The sequence below is a fragment of the Cebus imitator genome, unplaced genomic scaffold (assembly GCF_001604975.1).
Source record: "Cebus imitator isolate Cc_AM_T3 unplaced genomic scaffold, Cebus_imitator-1.0 Scaffold64, whole genome shotgun sequence".
Classification (NCBI taxonomy): domain Eukaryota; kingdom Metazoa; phylum Chordata; class Mammalia; order Primates; family Cebidae; genus Cebus; species Cebus imitator.
Window position 1 is genome coordinate 3,552,332 of NW_016107379.1, and position 16,340 is coordinate 3,568,671.

General features: G+C 39.8%; 2 protein-coding genes across 12 annotated transcripts in view; one reads left to right on the top strand and one right to left on the bottom strand.

Annotated features, from left to right (window-relative positions):
* Positions 1 to 14,377, bottom strand: part of HELQ (helicase, POLQ like) — a 48,713-nt gene extending 34,336 nt beyond the window's left edge. For 4 of the 10 annotated variants that reach the window (XR_001825787.2, XM_037739160.1, XM_017530243.2 and 1 more), the window contains exons 1-6: positions 13,893 to 14,377; positions 11,454 to 12,168; positions 7,227 to 7,405; positions 5,268 to 5,468; positions 4,439 to 4,511; positions 823 to 920 (exon numbers count right to left, since the gene is read on the bottom strand). Coding sequence is in view for 9 of the 10 variants with exons in the window: in XM_037739160.1 (XP_037595088.1) it covers positions 823 to 920; positions 4,439 to 4,511; positions 5,268 to 5,468; positions 7,227 to 7,405; positions 11,454 to 12,168; positions 13,893 to 14,186 (1,560 nt within the window). In the remaining variant the exon portion in view is untranslated. Of the gene's footprint in view, positions 1 to 809; positions 921 to 4,438; positions 4,512 to 5,267; positions 5,469 to 7,226; positions 7,406 to 11,453; positions 12,169 to 13,892 lie in introns of those variants that run through there. The other 6 variants (XM_017530244.2, XM_017530246.2, XM_037739162.1 and 3 more) reach the window with 6 other exon arrangements.
* Positions 14,378 to 14,435: 58 nt separating this feature from the next.
* The window catches only part of MRPS18C (mitochondrial ribosomal protein S18C), a 10,235-nt gene continuing 8,330 nt past the window's right edge, over positions 14,436 to 16,340 (top strand). For both annotated transcript variants that reach the window (XM_017530249.2, XM_017530250.1), the window contains exons 1-2: positions 14,436 to 14,675; positions 15,439 to 15,494. In XM_017530249.2, the coding sequence (XP_017385738.1) occupies positions 14,576 to 14,675; positions 15,439 to 15,494 (156 nt within the window). In that variant the 5' untranslated portion in view covers positions 14,436 to 14,575. The remainder of the gene's footprint in view (positions 14,676 to 15,438; positions 15,495 to 16,340) is intronic.

Genomic DNA, 16,340 nt, shown 5'->3' on the forward strand with positions numbered 1-16,340 from the left:
AGCACCCAGCCATCCCGCTAATTTTTAAATTTTTTGTAGAGACTGGGGTCTCGCCCTGTTGCCTAGGCTGGTATGAACTCCTGGACTTAAAACAGTTCTCCTGCCCCAGTCTCCTAAAGTGTTGGCATTGCAGGTGTGAGCCACTGCACCTGGCTAAAACATCAAATTTCAAATTAAAACTTGGCAATTAAAAAAAATTATTTTCTGAAAACCTATGTAGAAACTGAAAAGCTATTCAGACACAAAACACACACACTAGTACTACACACAAATAATATATATACATTATAAGCTATTTTCAAATAACTACAAATTACATTTGTTTACTTTCTTCAAACATTTTGGGAATGCTGCTATTGAGGAGTTTACATGTAAATCCATGTGAAGCCTTAACTTACTAAAAACGTATTATAACTACTAATATATAAATATTTTAAAAGTTTAAATTTTAAGATATGTTTTTTAACGTGCCAATAACTCAAAACATGTCTCACTAAATTTTTGCCAAATAAAAAAATTTACTTTAGAGAATAAGAAATGAAAAAATAAAATATGGGTCTGGGAGAACTCATTTAATGAATGTTCATTGAGGGTCTGTGGGCCAGGTTATTAGATACATTAGTGACCCAACCTAAGATCCCTAACCTATATACAAATTCTTAAATTCTCTATACACAACATCTTATTAGCATATAGTCATGGTGAGTAAAACGTGCCCCTTCACTACTCTGTAGAATTCTTTAAATGTTATGTTTACTACTTTTATTTCTAGGTAAGATGAACACAAAACAAATCAATACAGTGCAAACCTTAGGTACATACTGGTCTAAATTGACTGGTATAATATTCTGCTTGAAGAAACTTTTGTAGGTCTTCAACATTGTTTAATGTTGCACTCATACCAATAATTTGAGTTGTTTCTAAAAAACAAACAAACACCAAAGTGTTAAGGAAAATATTTAATACATCATAAAGTAATTTCAGCAAATTTTTTGTGCTCTGAATTCTTCCTGAGGGATTTAGGAAAGGGGTGGGAGAGGTAAGTAAGAGAAATACAAATAGGCTAGGTGTGGCCTGTAATCCCAATACTTTGGGAGGCTGAGGTGGGTGGATCACGAGGTCAGAAGTTTGAGACCAGCCTGGCCAACATAGTGAAACCCCATCTCTACTAAAAATACAAAAAAAAAATTAGCTGGGCATGGTGGTGGGCTCCTGTAATCCCAGCTACTCAGGAGGCTGAGGCAGGAGAATCACTTGAGCCTGGGAGGTGGAGGTTGCAGCGAGCCAAGATCATGCCTCGGCACTCCAGCCTGAGCGACAGCGTGAGACTCCATTTCAAAAAAAAAAAAAAAAGAAAGAAAGAAGAATACAAATAGCTGGGTGCCTGGCTTACATCTGTAATGCCAACACTTTGGGAGGTGAGGTGGTGGGAAGACTGCTTGAGGCCAGGAGTTCAAGACCAGCCTGGGCAACACAGCAAGACCTCATCTCTACAAAAAAATTTAATTACCTGGGCATGGCACTGCATGCCTGTAGTCCGAGCTACTTAGGAGGCTAAAGTGGGAGTATCTCTTGAGCCCAGGAGGTCAAGGCTGCAGTGAGCCATGATCGTGTCACTGCACTGCAGCTTGGGCAACAGTGAGACCTGACCTCTTAAAAAAAGAAAACTACAAATATATTACCAGAGTATTAATCTGGCAATTGAAGAATGAAAGTTTTCAGGTATCCTGAAAGTTACTACTTAGAAGTTTATGGAGTTTTAAACTTGGCAAAAAGTAGGATATTAAGGCTTCTAAACAATAATAATGAGTATAAATTTGCTTATAATTGTCTATCTAGATACTTTTTATGAAGAGCTATGATATGTTCCATAGGTATGGCTACAGACAGATGTAGAGTTAGCAGGATAGAGTGCTAAATGAGTCTCAAACTCTTGCCACATGAAAAGTCCTTTATGAGATCTTGCTATCAAGCTAAATTTTTATTTTATTTATTGATTGACTGAGACAGAGTCTTACTCTGTTGCCCAGGCTGGAGTGCAGTGGCACAATCTCAGCTCATTGCAATCTCCACCTCCTGGGTTCAAGCAACACTTCTGCCCCCAGGCTCCCGAGCAGCCAGGACTACAGTGTTTTCGTTTTTTTGTTTGTTTTGTTTTTTAAAAATAAAGGTGGAGTGAAGCTTATGAAGCCATATGACATCCTGGGCAATACAAAATGGCTGCTTTCTATAGACTTGGCTATTAAATGAAAACCCAAATAGGGTTTCTTTGCAAATGTTTCTTCATTGCTCCTATGTCTTGAAATGATCATTCAAGAAGCTGGCTGAAAGAGGAATATGTAGGAGTATCCTTCCCATTCCATAAGGATAGACTATGAAGCTGAAGAGGTGGGCGTGGGGTCAAATCAAGAAAGGCTGTGCTAAGAAATTAGGCATTTATGCAGAAAACAAAGGGAAGCTATTATAGATTGGTAAACAATAAAATAATTGAATTTGCGTTTGGGAAGATCATTCTATTCGCACTGAAGAAAGATGGATGTGGCAGATGAAGGGCAGTGATCAAGACTAAAGGCAGACAGAAGAACTTGGTGATATCTGGGACAATCCAGGTAGAAAGGATGAGGTACTGAACTAAGGACTTAGTGGTAACAAGGGATAGAGGGAGAGAAGTAAAAATATATTCATGAGGTAAATCAGATAGGATTTGGTTGCTGATAGAATATGTAGGATCCTGGCTTGGCTGGCTGGAGAGTGGTGGCTAAGAATTCAGACTGAAGAATGGCTTTGAAGGAAATGAGTTGGGCTTAGACTAAGCCTTAATTAGGCTTAGCTGTTCAAAGAATATTCAAATAGGGATGCCCAGCTGGCAGATGATATTACTCAGGAGAGGGGTGGGGTAAGAGAAAAATCATAAAAAAAAAAAAAAAAAAAAAGATATTACTCAGGAGAGAGGTGCAAGCTGGAAATTCAGATTTGAAGCCAGCAGCACACAGGAAGTACCTGAAGTCATGAGTATGCATGAGAATTAGCAGAAACTGTAGCAAACAAGGGAGGAGGCTAACATGAATCTATAGTGACACCTACGTTCATAATAAATAAGCTTAGAAAGAGATGTCACAGAGGAAAACGAGAAGGAAAAACTAAAGAGATTTTATTCAAATGCCTATTAACTAGATATTAATATAAGTCACTGATGATAGAAAGACAATGATTACAGAATAGCAAACACAGGTCCATTATGTGATAGGTACTATGTCAGATGCTCTACAAAGATTAATTTATACCATCTTTGCAGCAATTCAGCAAGAAAGCTTCTGTTACCATCACTCATTGATGCCTAAGAAAACAGAGCCATAGTTTATATAAATTGCCTAGGGTCATGTACCTAGTAAAAGTGAGCCAGGGTTTCACTAGCTCCAGAGTCTGTTCTCAGCTGTTGTGCTATGCCATCTCTCAATGCTGAGACATGATTCCTCTACAGAGAGACAGTAGGAAAGCCAAGAGAGAATGATACTCCATCACCCAAAGCAAAAAACAATGATGAGCAGCTGAATGAAGAAAAATCACGATAAGGGCAGTTAGTGCACATTGGATTCCATAAGCAGGTGGTTATTTTCCTCTTTCCCACTTTAAGTTCCATTGAATTTATCACCATTTGACATATCATTTGATTTCTTATCTGCTTATTGTCTGTTTACTTTCACTAAAATACAGGCTTGATGAAAGCAGGAACTGTTTTATTCACTGTTATAACCCTAGTACTTAAAATAGTGCCTAGCACACAGTAGGTGCTCAGTATTTTTTTGAATGAACAATTATAAAATGCAATATAACCTGCTTAAATATTATTGCTGTTGAAATTTTTTAAATACATTTTAAGATTTTTACCTTTATAGTTAATTTTTCCATATATAAGGTAAATATTGTAATAGCATATCAATAAATAGTAAGTTATGACATTTAGAATAAATTTTTCTTACACTTTAAAGGCTACCTGATGTTGCAAAATAGCTCCTTAAAGTGACTATTAAAATGTATTGCTTTAGTGGTATTATTATGGTGATGATGAGAATGGCTGCAGTAGCAGCAGCAAACCCTCACTGAATGCAGCGTGCTAAGCACTGCTGAATGCAATACATGCATTAACTCACATAATCCTTACAACAATCTCATCAGGCTGGTACCATTATTATCCTAGTTTTACAGATAAAGAAACATAGAGGAAGAGGGGTGTGCCTGGGTGGATAATAACAGAGGACTTCTTCAAATACCAATTTCATTTACTTTCAAAATTCTGCACATTAGAAATTTTAAAACAAAGGCAAAAAGCATTAAGTATCTTGCTTTAGGTTATATAATGTAGCTAGTGAAAGAATTAAGTCTTTCTTAAGTTTCTCGATTATAAATAAGTTCATGACCTCATTTAAAAAATACTTACTGCTAGTGTAGAGGATTTTTGCTAGGGTCATTTCCAGTATAGCTCCACGGCTTCCTTCACCAATCATGTGCAACTTTGAGATTTTTTTTTTAAAAAAGGGAAGAGAAGTAAATCTTCATATAATACTCATATAAAATATACATATATTCATATGAAATTTGTAAAGAGTTCTTATAACTTATAAGTATTTTGAATACAACAACTATAGGTACATGTACATTATTTCACTGGTATTTAGGTTAATGAGCTTTTGGTGCAAAATCTTGATAAATCTGGGATCAATAAGTACTATTATAATTTCCTTTTTTTTTTTTTTTGAAACTGATTTTGGCTCTTGTCCCCCAGGCTGGAGTGCAGTGGCACAATCTCAGCTTACTGCAACCTCTGCCTTCCAGGTTAAAGTGATTCTCCTGCCTCAGTCTCCTGTGGAGCTAGGATTTCAGGCGTCTGCCACCATGCCCAGCTAATTTTTGTATTTTTAGTAGAGACAGGGTTTCACCACATTGGCCAGGGTGGTCTTAAACTCCTGACTTCAAGTGATCCACCTGCCTCAGCCTCCCAAAGTGCTAGGATTACAGGCATGAGCCACCGTGCCCAGCCTATAAAATTGTATACTACACATATATGTATTTACACTTCAAGAAACACTTGACACAAAACCAAATTTAAGATTATCAAGCATGGACTGTCTTCACCTATATTGTGTATATGTTAAAATAAATTTATTTTTATAGAGGTACTAAGGTACTAAGCAGATCTACACAATATCCAGAATAACAAATATTTAGTATAATAAAAATGTTGACAAATTACAAAAGTATTAACCAACCTCATCTACAACAACCAGACCCAGACTGTCAATTCTTCCAGTTTCAATCAGGGAGTTCACCAAGCTATGTCCTTTTTCAATAGTGGCAATATATAGAGATTTCTTTTCCCTTCTTTTAGTTGGAGGAAATCTTCCTTTGCTTCCAGCATATTCTTCAACAAAGAAACCGAGTTCTATACCAAAACTTGACAAACCTGAAATCTAGAATATTAGTTAAAATAAAGAAAAACAAGCAAGGCATTGTGGCTCATGCCTATAATCCTAGCACCTTGGGGAGGCTGAGACAGGAAGATCACTTGAGCCCAGGAGGTTGAGGCCAGCCTGGGCAACATAGTGAGACCTCATCTCTATAAAAAATAAAAAAATAGCTGGCAGTGGTGGTGCTTGCCTGTAGTCCCAGCTACCTGGGAAGCTGAGATGGAAGGAGTGGTTGAGCCCAGGGAGTTGTGGCTGTAGTAAGCCTTGGTCATGCCACTGCACTCTAGCCTGGGCGACCGAGCAAGATCTTGACTCAAAAATAAATAAATAAATACATACATACACACAAATGAAAAACACAGATTAAAAAAACCTCTAATTATTAAGTGTTCATGGGGTTAAAAAAGCTATAGTATTTAACACCCATCAACAGGAACAATGTCACAGGTAAGACATACTTTGAAATACATAAGGAATGCCGTAATGTCTTGATCTTTGCAAAATAAATGCAACTTTTAAACTACATGTGAAAATAAATTTCAATGTTTGATGGCAAAAAGCGTCAGGGCATGGTGGCTCACGTCTGTAATCTCAGCACTTTAGGAGGCTGAGGTGGGCGGATCACTTGAGGTCAGGTGTTTGAGATTAACCTGGCCAACGTGGCGAAACCACATCTTTACTAAAAATACAAAAATTAGCCAGGTGTGGTAGCATGTGCCTGTGATTCTGGCTGCTGGGTGGGGAGGTGAGGCACAAGAATCGCTTGAGCCTGAGAGGCGGAGGTTGCAGTGAGCTGAGATCACGCCACTGCACTCCAGCCTGGGCGACAGAGCAAGAATCTGTGGGGGAAAAAAAAAAAAAAAAAAAAAGCATCAGAGTAACTCTAATTTTAATAATAGGCCAGGCTCAGTGGCTTATGCCTGTAATCCCAGTATTTTGGGAGGTCGAGGTGGGAGGATCACTTGAGGTCAGAAGTTCGAGACCAGCCTGGTCAACGTAATGAAACCCCATCTCTACTAAAAATACAAAAATTAGCCGGGCATGGTGGCACACACCTGTGATCCCAGCTACTCGGGAGGCTGGGGCAGGAGAATCACTTGAACCCAGAAGGCAGAGGTTGCAGTGAGCAGAGATTGTACCACTGCACTCCAGCCTGGGTGACAGAGTGAGACTCCATCTCAAAAAAGAAAAAGGAGGGTAAATAGTAACAGAATATTTAAGACGACATTTAATCCACCAGTTTAGAAAAAAAATAAAACTTTCAACAACAGGTAGTTAGTATTTGAAGTGATTTTAGGTACTGTATACTGCTTTTATAATTCAAAAATATTAATTCTCCATCAAGGGGCACTTCTCGCCAGGCACAGTGACTCATGCCTGTAATCCTAGCTCTTTGGGAGGCTGAGGCAGGTGGATCACTGGAGATCAGGAGTTTGAGACCATCCTGGCCAACATGGTGAAACCCTGTCTCTACTAAAAATACAAAAATTAGCTGGGCATGGTGGTGCGTGCCTGTAGTCCCAGCTACTCAGGAGGCTGAGGCAGGAGAATTGCTTGAACTCGGGAGGTGGAAGTTGAAGTGAGCCAAGATCATGCCACTGCACTCCAGCTAGGGTGACAGAGCAAGACTATCTTAAAAAAAAGAAAAAGAAAAAAAAAAAGAGGTACTTCTCGACAATACAATTATTACATTTATGCTAATTTTCAGATCTTAATGTCAAAGCATAAGCAAATAATATTTATTTTAAAACACACACACACCTTTTCTTGGACAATTGCCACATATGGAAGAATCATTAAAACATCTTTCCGAGAGCAAAGCAGTTCTTGTAGCATTAAAATCTCAGCCACGAGGGTTTTCCCACCACTTGTTGGCAAGGAATATATTAAATTTTTTCTTTCTTGCACAGACTTCAATGTTAAACAAGTATGTTGCCATTCTGTGGAATTAAAAAAAAAAAAAAAAAATTATTTTCCTAACATCTTTTCCAGATGTCAGCACAGAACCAGAGGGCATTTTTTCCCTCCCACATAGCAAAAACACCTGGAAATATTTTCCCCTTCCAAACTTTGAATCTCAAAAGTTTTCTAAGAAAAAAATCGAATCACTTTTTGTGGAACAGTCTTCTCATAAGGATAAATGTACTTATAACCAATGTTACATGGCAAAAATACCAAATGTGCAAGTAGTACAGCAGTGAGGGCCTAGTTCAGGCCTAGGCAGCAAGATGGACAACCAGCCTATTTATTCACCAGCTACAGACTTGGGTCCAATATTACAGCAAGGCAGGTAGCAGCCTGCTGGACAAGGAGTGTCATCTGGGATATCAGAAGAGCAAAGGGACAGTACAAGGATCTATGTGTATTCTAATGTCTTCCTCTTATGTTCCACAAGGAGATTATGTAAGCTTCCCTTCCTCATTCAGCCAAAAGCCATCTCAGAGAGAAGTAGGGGGAGGAGAGAAACAAATCTATTAGGTTTTACACAAACCATTAAAAACTTTAGCTCTCATGGAGACCTGAACTCTGAATGGCTCAAAAACCACTTTAAATGTTCAGACTGTTTAAAGCACAAAAGACTAGGATTATTAACTGGCACGACTAGGATTCCCACAATTTAGCAAGGTGGGATTCATGAAAATAGACCAGATCTAAGACGTGTGAAAACTAGTATTAATTACTCTGTAGGATAATCTGATAATGAAAATCATCAAAAGTCTTTAAAAATGTGCTTTAGTGTTTTATCACTAGAAAAGTGAGCAAAAAAATGTAAGACACTTCATAGCAAGAAGAAATGCAAACGGCCAATAAATACACGAGAAGATGCTCAACTGTTCTCTACTGGGTTGGCAAAATAAATTTTAAAAATAAAAAAGAAATATCTAAAAAAAAAAAAAAAAAGCCCCACACATGTAAAATCCAGAACTGACTAATGTGGGGGGAAAACAGCCATTCTCATGTATGGTTGTGAGAAGATAAACTGCTAGAATCTTTGTGGAAAGTAATCTAGTATGATCAAAACTAGAACTGCACATTGCCTTTGATCTGGTAGTATCACTTCTGGGATTCTACGTCTACAGAACAGAAGCCAAAGCATATAAAGATTATTTGGAGGATGTTCACACAGCATTGTTTGTAGGTACAAAGTGCCATGGAGGCGGGGGTAAAGGCTGAATGAATTATTGTACAATCACCCAGTGTGATTCTCTACAGTTTAAAAATGAAGAGTAGATGGACCTATGTATGTTCAATGTACAGTTAAGTTAAAAAAGCAGATCATTGGCCTGGAGCGCTGGGTCATGCCTATAATCCCAGCACTTTGGCAGCCTGAGGCAGGAGGATCACTTGAGCCCAGAATTTCAATATGAACCCATCTTTATTGAAAAAAAAAAAAGTTATATCTGAATCACAGTTACAAGTAACTTTAACTTACTGCGCTTTAGGGTGATTCCCAAATCGTACAAGTGACTGTATTTTTTCTTTAAAAATACTTCAAAAATACTTAAATATTGAATAAATATTCAAAAATACTTCAGATTGGTGTCATTCAAGTTATCAAATTAGATGTTTATGCCAAAATTTAACTTAACTATAGCCACATTTTATCCAATTCAGATTTTTAAGTATAACATGACAAAATAATATTTATATCATCTTCACATCAAAAACATAAATTAGCCAGGTGCAATGGCTCATATCTCTAATTTCAACCCTTTGGGAGGCTAAGGCAGGAGGACTGCTTCAGCCCAGGAGTTCAGAACCAGCATAGGTAACAAAATGAGACCATCTCTACAAAATATTAAAAAATTAGCTGGGTATGGTGGCGCACGCCTATAGTCCCCATGACTTGGGGGGCTGAGTTGGGAGGATTGCTTGATCCTGGGAGGTTGATGCTGTAGTGAGCCGTGATCACAGATTGCCAGGTCATACCCCTAGAGGTTCTGATACAGCAGGTCTGGGGAAGTGTCTGAGAACATATGCTTTAACAAATTTCCAGGTGATGTTGATGCTGCAGTCCAGGAACCACACTTGAGAACCACTGTTTTAGTTTCATAAAAAGTATCAGATGTATTTATGCTTTAATCTAGTCATGTTAAGCCAGATTTCGAGGTAAAAAGATTTAAAAAGTTGTTCTTTACTGAAGTTCTTACTTAGAAACTACCAATATAATTACTGACAATCATTACCAACATCTAATTTGGTATGTCCTTGACACAGAATCTAACTTGCAAAAAAAGTACCCCTTTTTATAGATGTGGAACTAAGGCCAGAGTGCTAAAGTTGCATTTTTAGGTGACAACCCCCAGCAGTTGAGAACCTACCAGAGTGTACCAGGCACAGTGCTAGTTAAGAAAAAGATGAGTTACATAGAGCCCTACCCTCAGGGTATTCATTCTGGCAGACTAAACAAAATGCAAGGTGCTAGGAGAAAAGCAGAGGTAAGTAAGTTAACATCTACTTCCAGGATAGTGCACACCATTACCTCTTAAACCATGAACCTCACAATTTAGATTCTTGTAGAGTCTTTTATTAGACTTTGTTTCCTGTAGTTCTACTTCACCAATCCGATTGTCTTCTCCCTAAGAACCCGATTTTTCATATCACTCATAAGATTCTAATAGGAGTTCCAGAAAAGTTATGAAGTAGAAAGTTGATAGGCTGACCTTCCAGTATGGTAGCAACTTCTTTGTCTAAAATGAAACATATCTGAAATATATGCAAGGACCCTGGATTTTTGAAAGACATCACAAGATGCCTTAATATTAAAGTTTCTTCGTACTTAAGCCTGTCCAACCCATGGCCCTCATGAGGCCCAGAATGGCTTTGAATGTGGCCCAACACAAATTTGTAAACTTTCTTAAAACATTATTTTTGTGTTTTTTTTTTTGGGGATTTTCTTCCTTAGCTCATCAGCTATCATTAGTGTTAGCATATTTTATTGTGGTTCAAGACAATACTTCTTCCAATGTGGCCCAAGGAAGCCAAAAGATTGGACATCCCTGACTTTTAACTGCAGATGTTTAATTTTGGGAGTCGAAGCACAAGGCCGAGCATCTGGGTGGTGGCGGGGATGCACCTGTGGGGAGAGGTGGCTGTGGCTGCTGGTGGGAGGTTAGGGGGAGAAAAAGAAAAAAAAAAGATGCTTAGTTTTAATCAATAGTATTACTAATACTGACTTCTTTTACTCAAGACTTGTGAGTGTGAAGACATACTGCAACAACTAAGTTTTGGTAGAGAAGACAGAGCCAGCCAAGGAAATATCAGCTAAGAAAACTGAGGATCCACTAGACAGAGTAAAAAACAGGAGTGGTTGTAAGGAGGTCCAGAAACAAGAATTTCAAGAAGGGTGTAGTCAATAGCATCAGGTAAGTTATTGGGAAGTCAGATAAGGCAAACATTGAAAGTATCACTGGGTTTAGACACCATAGTCATCAGATGAACCCAGAATTAGAGTGGGGTAATTTACTGAAGTTCTTACTTAGAGGCTACCAATATAATTATTAACAATGGTTACTAACATGTAATTTGGCATGTCCTTGAACCAGAATCTAACTTGTAAAACAATTTACGATTCCTTTTTTTTTTCTTATTTATTTATTTATTTTTAAAGACAGGGTTTCTCCATATTGGTCAGGCTGGTCTTGAACTCCCGACCTCAGGTGATCTACCTGCCTCAGCCTCCCAAAGTGCTGGGATTACAAGTGTGAGCAACCACACCTGGTAATTCCTTTCTTATAGATGAGGAATTAGAGGAATTATGTGAGGTGAGGAAACAGACAGAAAGGATAACTGGTTTGATAAGTGCAACTGTGAAGGGAAGGATAGAGGTTCAGTAGCAGTATGATAGGGATAGAAGGGGTTGAGAGACCACTGATAATTTGTTTTTAGAAATAGTATGGACCATGAAAGCATTTGCTTCTATTGACTTGCACTAATATTATGGTAACAATAGGAAAAAAATTTTTTTATTCCAGCAAAAAGCATTACCATATAATTTTTCAATTCCTTTGAGCTGGACATAAAGGTCTCTCACTTTGCTGGGTAATGAATAAAAAGGACCAAGGTCATTTGATGATGATTCAATTGTTTTCTTAGCAACATTAATTTCTTCGGATAGGAGAGTCTCTTTGAGCTGTTTACTTCTAGAGAATACTGGTGTCTGGGCCTTGGCATTTCCAGTCATGGCACTTTTTAGATGATCTTTAATACTTGTTCTCCTATTCATATCTGAACTAGTTTTGACTTTGGAAGAGGACTCATCATTTTGCTGGGGTTGCTCTATGTAATTATGGGGCAATTCCTCATTCACAGTGTTGTGAAAGGATGACTTCCAATCCCTTTCTTTCATAAACTGATCACCCAAATCATTTGAAGAGTTCTGCAAATTTTCAAAGTACATAGCCTGTGAGGAGGGTACATCATACAAAAGATCAGCTCCAGGTTCAACAGTGACATCTTCATATCCACTCTGGTTCTCTGTGTGCTTATCAGTTTGTAATTCAGTAAAGTTGCCTATGGGAGTAACGCTGAGTTTGTTTTTGATACTTTCTGAGCAAACATTTTCAGTGGCAAAGTCTGTGGCATGTTTCCGAAGTTCAGGAAGTTGCATATATTTTTGCTCCAGGTCCTCAGCTGCAGCTATAAAGGAATTTTCCGTAAAGCTATCATAGTCACCAAACATGTCCTCTTCACTGTCATTATGCTGCAAGGAGAACAAAAACACTTACAGTAATTTCAGCTTCATTAATAAAAGCTTCACCAGCCTGGCCAACATGACGAAACCCCGTCTCTACTGAAAATACAAAAATGGGCTGGCTGTAGTAGAATCCCGTAATCCCTACTTGGGAGGCTGAGGCACGAGAATTGCTTGAACCTGGGAGTCACAGGTTGCAGTGAGCCCTGATGGTGCCACTGCACTCCAGCCTGGCTGGGCGACAGAGCAAGACTCTATCTCAACCAAAAAAAAAAAAAAAAGGAATAAAAGCTTCAGGCTAGGGCTGCACCCTAGCCTGTGGTCACATATGGATCATACACCTATGTGTAAATAGATATCATCACCAATTTACAGCTGAAGAAATGGAGGCCCAGAGAGGTTAAATTACTCACCTAAACAGCAAGTTTATGTGTTGTGATGATACTGGGATTCTGAACAGGGTCTTGCTCTGTCGCCCAGGGTGGAGTGCAGCGGCTCCAGCCACTGCATGATCACGGCTCACTGCCTTAACATCCTGGGCTCAAATGATCCTCCTGCCTCAGCCTCCCAAGTAGCTAGGACTAAGGTGCAGGCCACCACACCTGGCTAATTAAAAACATTTTTTCTTTTTTTTTTTTTGGTAGAGACTAGGTCTCTGTTGCCTAGGCTGGTTTTTAACTCAAACTTCTGGGCTTAAGTGATCCTCCCATCTCGGCCTCCTAAAGTACTGGGATTATACACATGAGCCACTGCACTCGGCCAGATTCTAACTCTTTTTTCTTTTTTTTTGAGACGCAGTCTTGCACTGTTGCCAGGCTGGAGCACAGTGGCGCAGTCTCGACTCACTGCAACCTCTGCCTCCCAGGTTCGAGCGATTCTTCCGCCTCAGCCTCCCAAGTAGCTGGGACTACACGCGCCTGCCAAACGCCCGGCTAATTTTTGTATTTTTAGTAGAGGCGGGGTTTCACCATGTTGGCCAGAATGGCCTCGATCTCTTGACCTCGTGATCCACCCGCCTTGGCCTCCCAAAGTGCTGGGATTACAGGCGTGAACCACGGCGCCCGGCCAGATTCTAATTCTTAAACCTGTACTAAAACAACAGGAAGACTGGTAGATATATACGAAATGTCAGCGCATTCGATGGTTCTGATACCTGCAGCTCTGCCCTCCCAGACTCCAATATACAGAGACTGGCCTGTAACAGAATCATGGCTGTACCAGTAGACACTCGAAGGAGTTCTTAGGAATTTGGAATTGAGACTGAGAATCTGACCACAGACTTGGGGTAGTCTACTACACAGAAGAGACGTAAACTTGGAGGCAGCAATATAGTAAAGTGATTATAGTAAAATGGAGTAAGAACTGTAGTATCTCAACTATTCAGGGCCTGATTACTGTCGTAAAATCTAGATAATGTAACTAGCTTAACATAACGGGTCTTCAATAAACAGCAGATTTTATTTGTACAGTAGGAGCTGTTGTTATTTGGAAGCCTAGATTTGCGTCTCAGTCATGCCATTTATTTGCTGTGTGTACAACTTTTATGTCTAGGGGTTTACATTTCATATTTATACAGAAATGTAGATAACAAGGCAATCAATAACTCCTAAGTGCCGATTAACGGTGGTAACCAAGACGAGAGAAGTAAAGTAAGGCGACGATAAAACTTGGTCAACTCTGCATCTGGGAAGAATGCCAAACGTTTGCAGTTTCAAGTTCCAAGCCCTCAGTACCTGATATCCCATCCCTCTGTCAGTGGGCATGCGACGTAGGAGGTCCGGGTTTGTATCACCACCTCCAAGGAAAAGACAATCAGGGGAATCTGAGAGTAGACAGGGTTGTACCTCGACCGGTATTACGCCCGCAGTTTTCCGCCGCCTGTTCTCAGCCACCATTTCCTCCTCCTTCTTCTCATCTCCGCGCTCGAGCTCGGCCTCGGTGGGAATGACAAAAATGCACCCCAGGCTTGGACGTTTCCTTTTGGGGAGAGACACCCGCCGGCGGATGCGGGAACCACCTTCATCCATGGCAAGGGCCCAGGGCCCTATTCAGAAGTCATTCTCAGTGACCCAGACGCTAAACCCGAATGGAAGGGAGAGAGAGAGGCGGGCGCTCGCCTTTACACACACCTTGGGAAAAGCCCCCAAGTTAGTTCTCAGGGCTTGCGGACCGGAAGCAAGCATAAACTTCTGCCCTTTCCTTGTCCAATCATAAGCGTCACGTGACTTACCGCCAAGCAAGGGCCAGAACCGAAGGGTGCTGCGCATGCGTATTGAAAACCTCATCAATTCCTGCGGGTCCTCAGCGTTCTCCTGCGGAACCTTTGAACGGGGTGCTCAAGCCAACAGGGGAAGAGCAGCGGAAGGGACCTTTCGGAACGACTTGGAACTAAAGGAAGTGGAGGAGACGCGGAATCATGGCCTCTATGGTTGCTGCTTGCGGTGGTCTAGGGAGGAATAAGTTGACACACCTGGTAACGGCTGCTGTCAGCCTTACACATCCCGGGATTCACACGGGTAAGGTCTCCATATCCTATGCTCCATTGTAGCGTTACAGGCATGACCTTAGTCCTAATGGTTGGTGGAGTCGTCACTGTTATCAAAACGACTCTGGTTTCTAGGCGATTAAATTTCTCCAAGATGGATGGGAATCTGTAACTGTCCATGGCTAGTTTTACTGTCGTCTAGTCCACTCCTTTAAAGTATTTAAACGTATGAGGAAGTTGGAGTGGTTCTTAAAAAAGCAGAGATCTCTGGATAATTTTAGCGAGGAAGGGACATTTCCTAGTCGCCCAGCAGCAAATTCAGGTGTCTAAGGTTCCCAAACAGAACGAAATTGTGACAGAGGTCTTCACATCTATATTTTTGCAATTTTATCTTCTCTGTGCTTCTCTATAAGTTATCTCTTGGACGGGTCTGTTACTCATTTTCTTTTTGGTATGGCAGTGCCTTTTTATGGCTTCTCCCGTAAGAATTTGCATTAAGCATTTTCTCTAACCATGGAATGAAGGGAATAAATGTCAGAAAGAGAGCAGATGAGTGGTTGTATGGGCGGAAAAACATGTGCTTTCCCCCCAAAGCCCTGGAATGCACACCCATGTTAAGTCTTACTCTGTCCCAAATTTAAAGATACTTAACCAGTCATTCTGAATATAACGAATATAAAACCATTCTTTTATATTATGTCCCTTAATTCATCCTGTCTCCGTAAAAACAAAAAATCTTTAGCTATTCACCTAAGAAAAAGAAATGGTTAATTGCTGTTTCTGTTTAATCGCAGTGCTGTGGAGAAGAGGTTGTTCACAATATAAACAGGTATCCAGCAATGAGGACCTGGTAAGAATTTTTTTTTCTGTTAGGAAGGCACTTGCAAATATGACCAAATTATAATTTTTAAATGAGAATTGATATTAGACTCTAACATCTTTTATTTTAGTTACTTGAATAGAGTTCTGCTGTAGGACAAAACAATTAGATAATAATTACTCTGAATTCAGAAATTATGATGAATTGGTATCAGTTAAGTGAGTTTTGAAGTAAGGGAATTCCTGGATTCCCCTACTTTGCAAGAAGCAAAGCTGCTATAATACTATATTTTTCTTCCTAGATCTTAAATTTAAGAATATGTGATTTGGGAATTTTTAAAATTATTTTTCCATTATTTTATTCTCAAATTTATCACCACTGTTTTATTTTTTTACATAGCCCTATCTGTGTAAGCAAATGATTTAGGAATTTTTAAAGGTAGTTTGGGTGAGTAGAATTTTAGATAACCGAAAAGAGACTGTACAAAGCTTAGCTGTAGGTTGGCTCTCGTCCCCATTTTGAATTCATATTTTTTTTCCTACCTTTGTCTCATTACTTTTGGAGGGCTGCCTTAAGAAATTAGGGATCAAGGCTGGTGTGGTGGCTCATGCCTGTAATCCCAGCACTTTGGGAGGCTGAGGCGGGCAGATAACAAGGTCAGGAGTTTGCGACCAGCCTGGCCAATATGGTGAAACCCCATCTCTACTAAAAATACAAAAGAATTAGCCAGATGTGGTGGTGCATGCCTGTAATCCCAGCTACTCGGGAGGCTGAGGTAGGACAATTGCTTGAACCTGGGAGGTGAAGGTTGCAGTGAGCCAAGATCAGGCCATTGCACTCCAGCCTGGGTGTCAGAGTGAGACTGTGGCTTAAAAA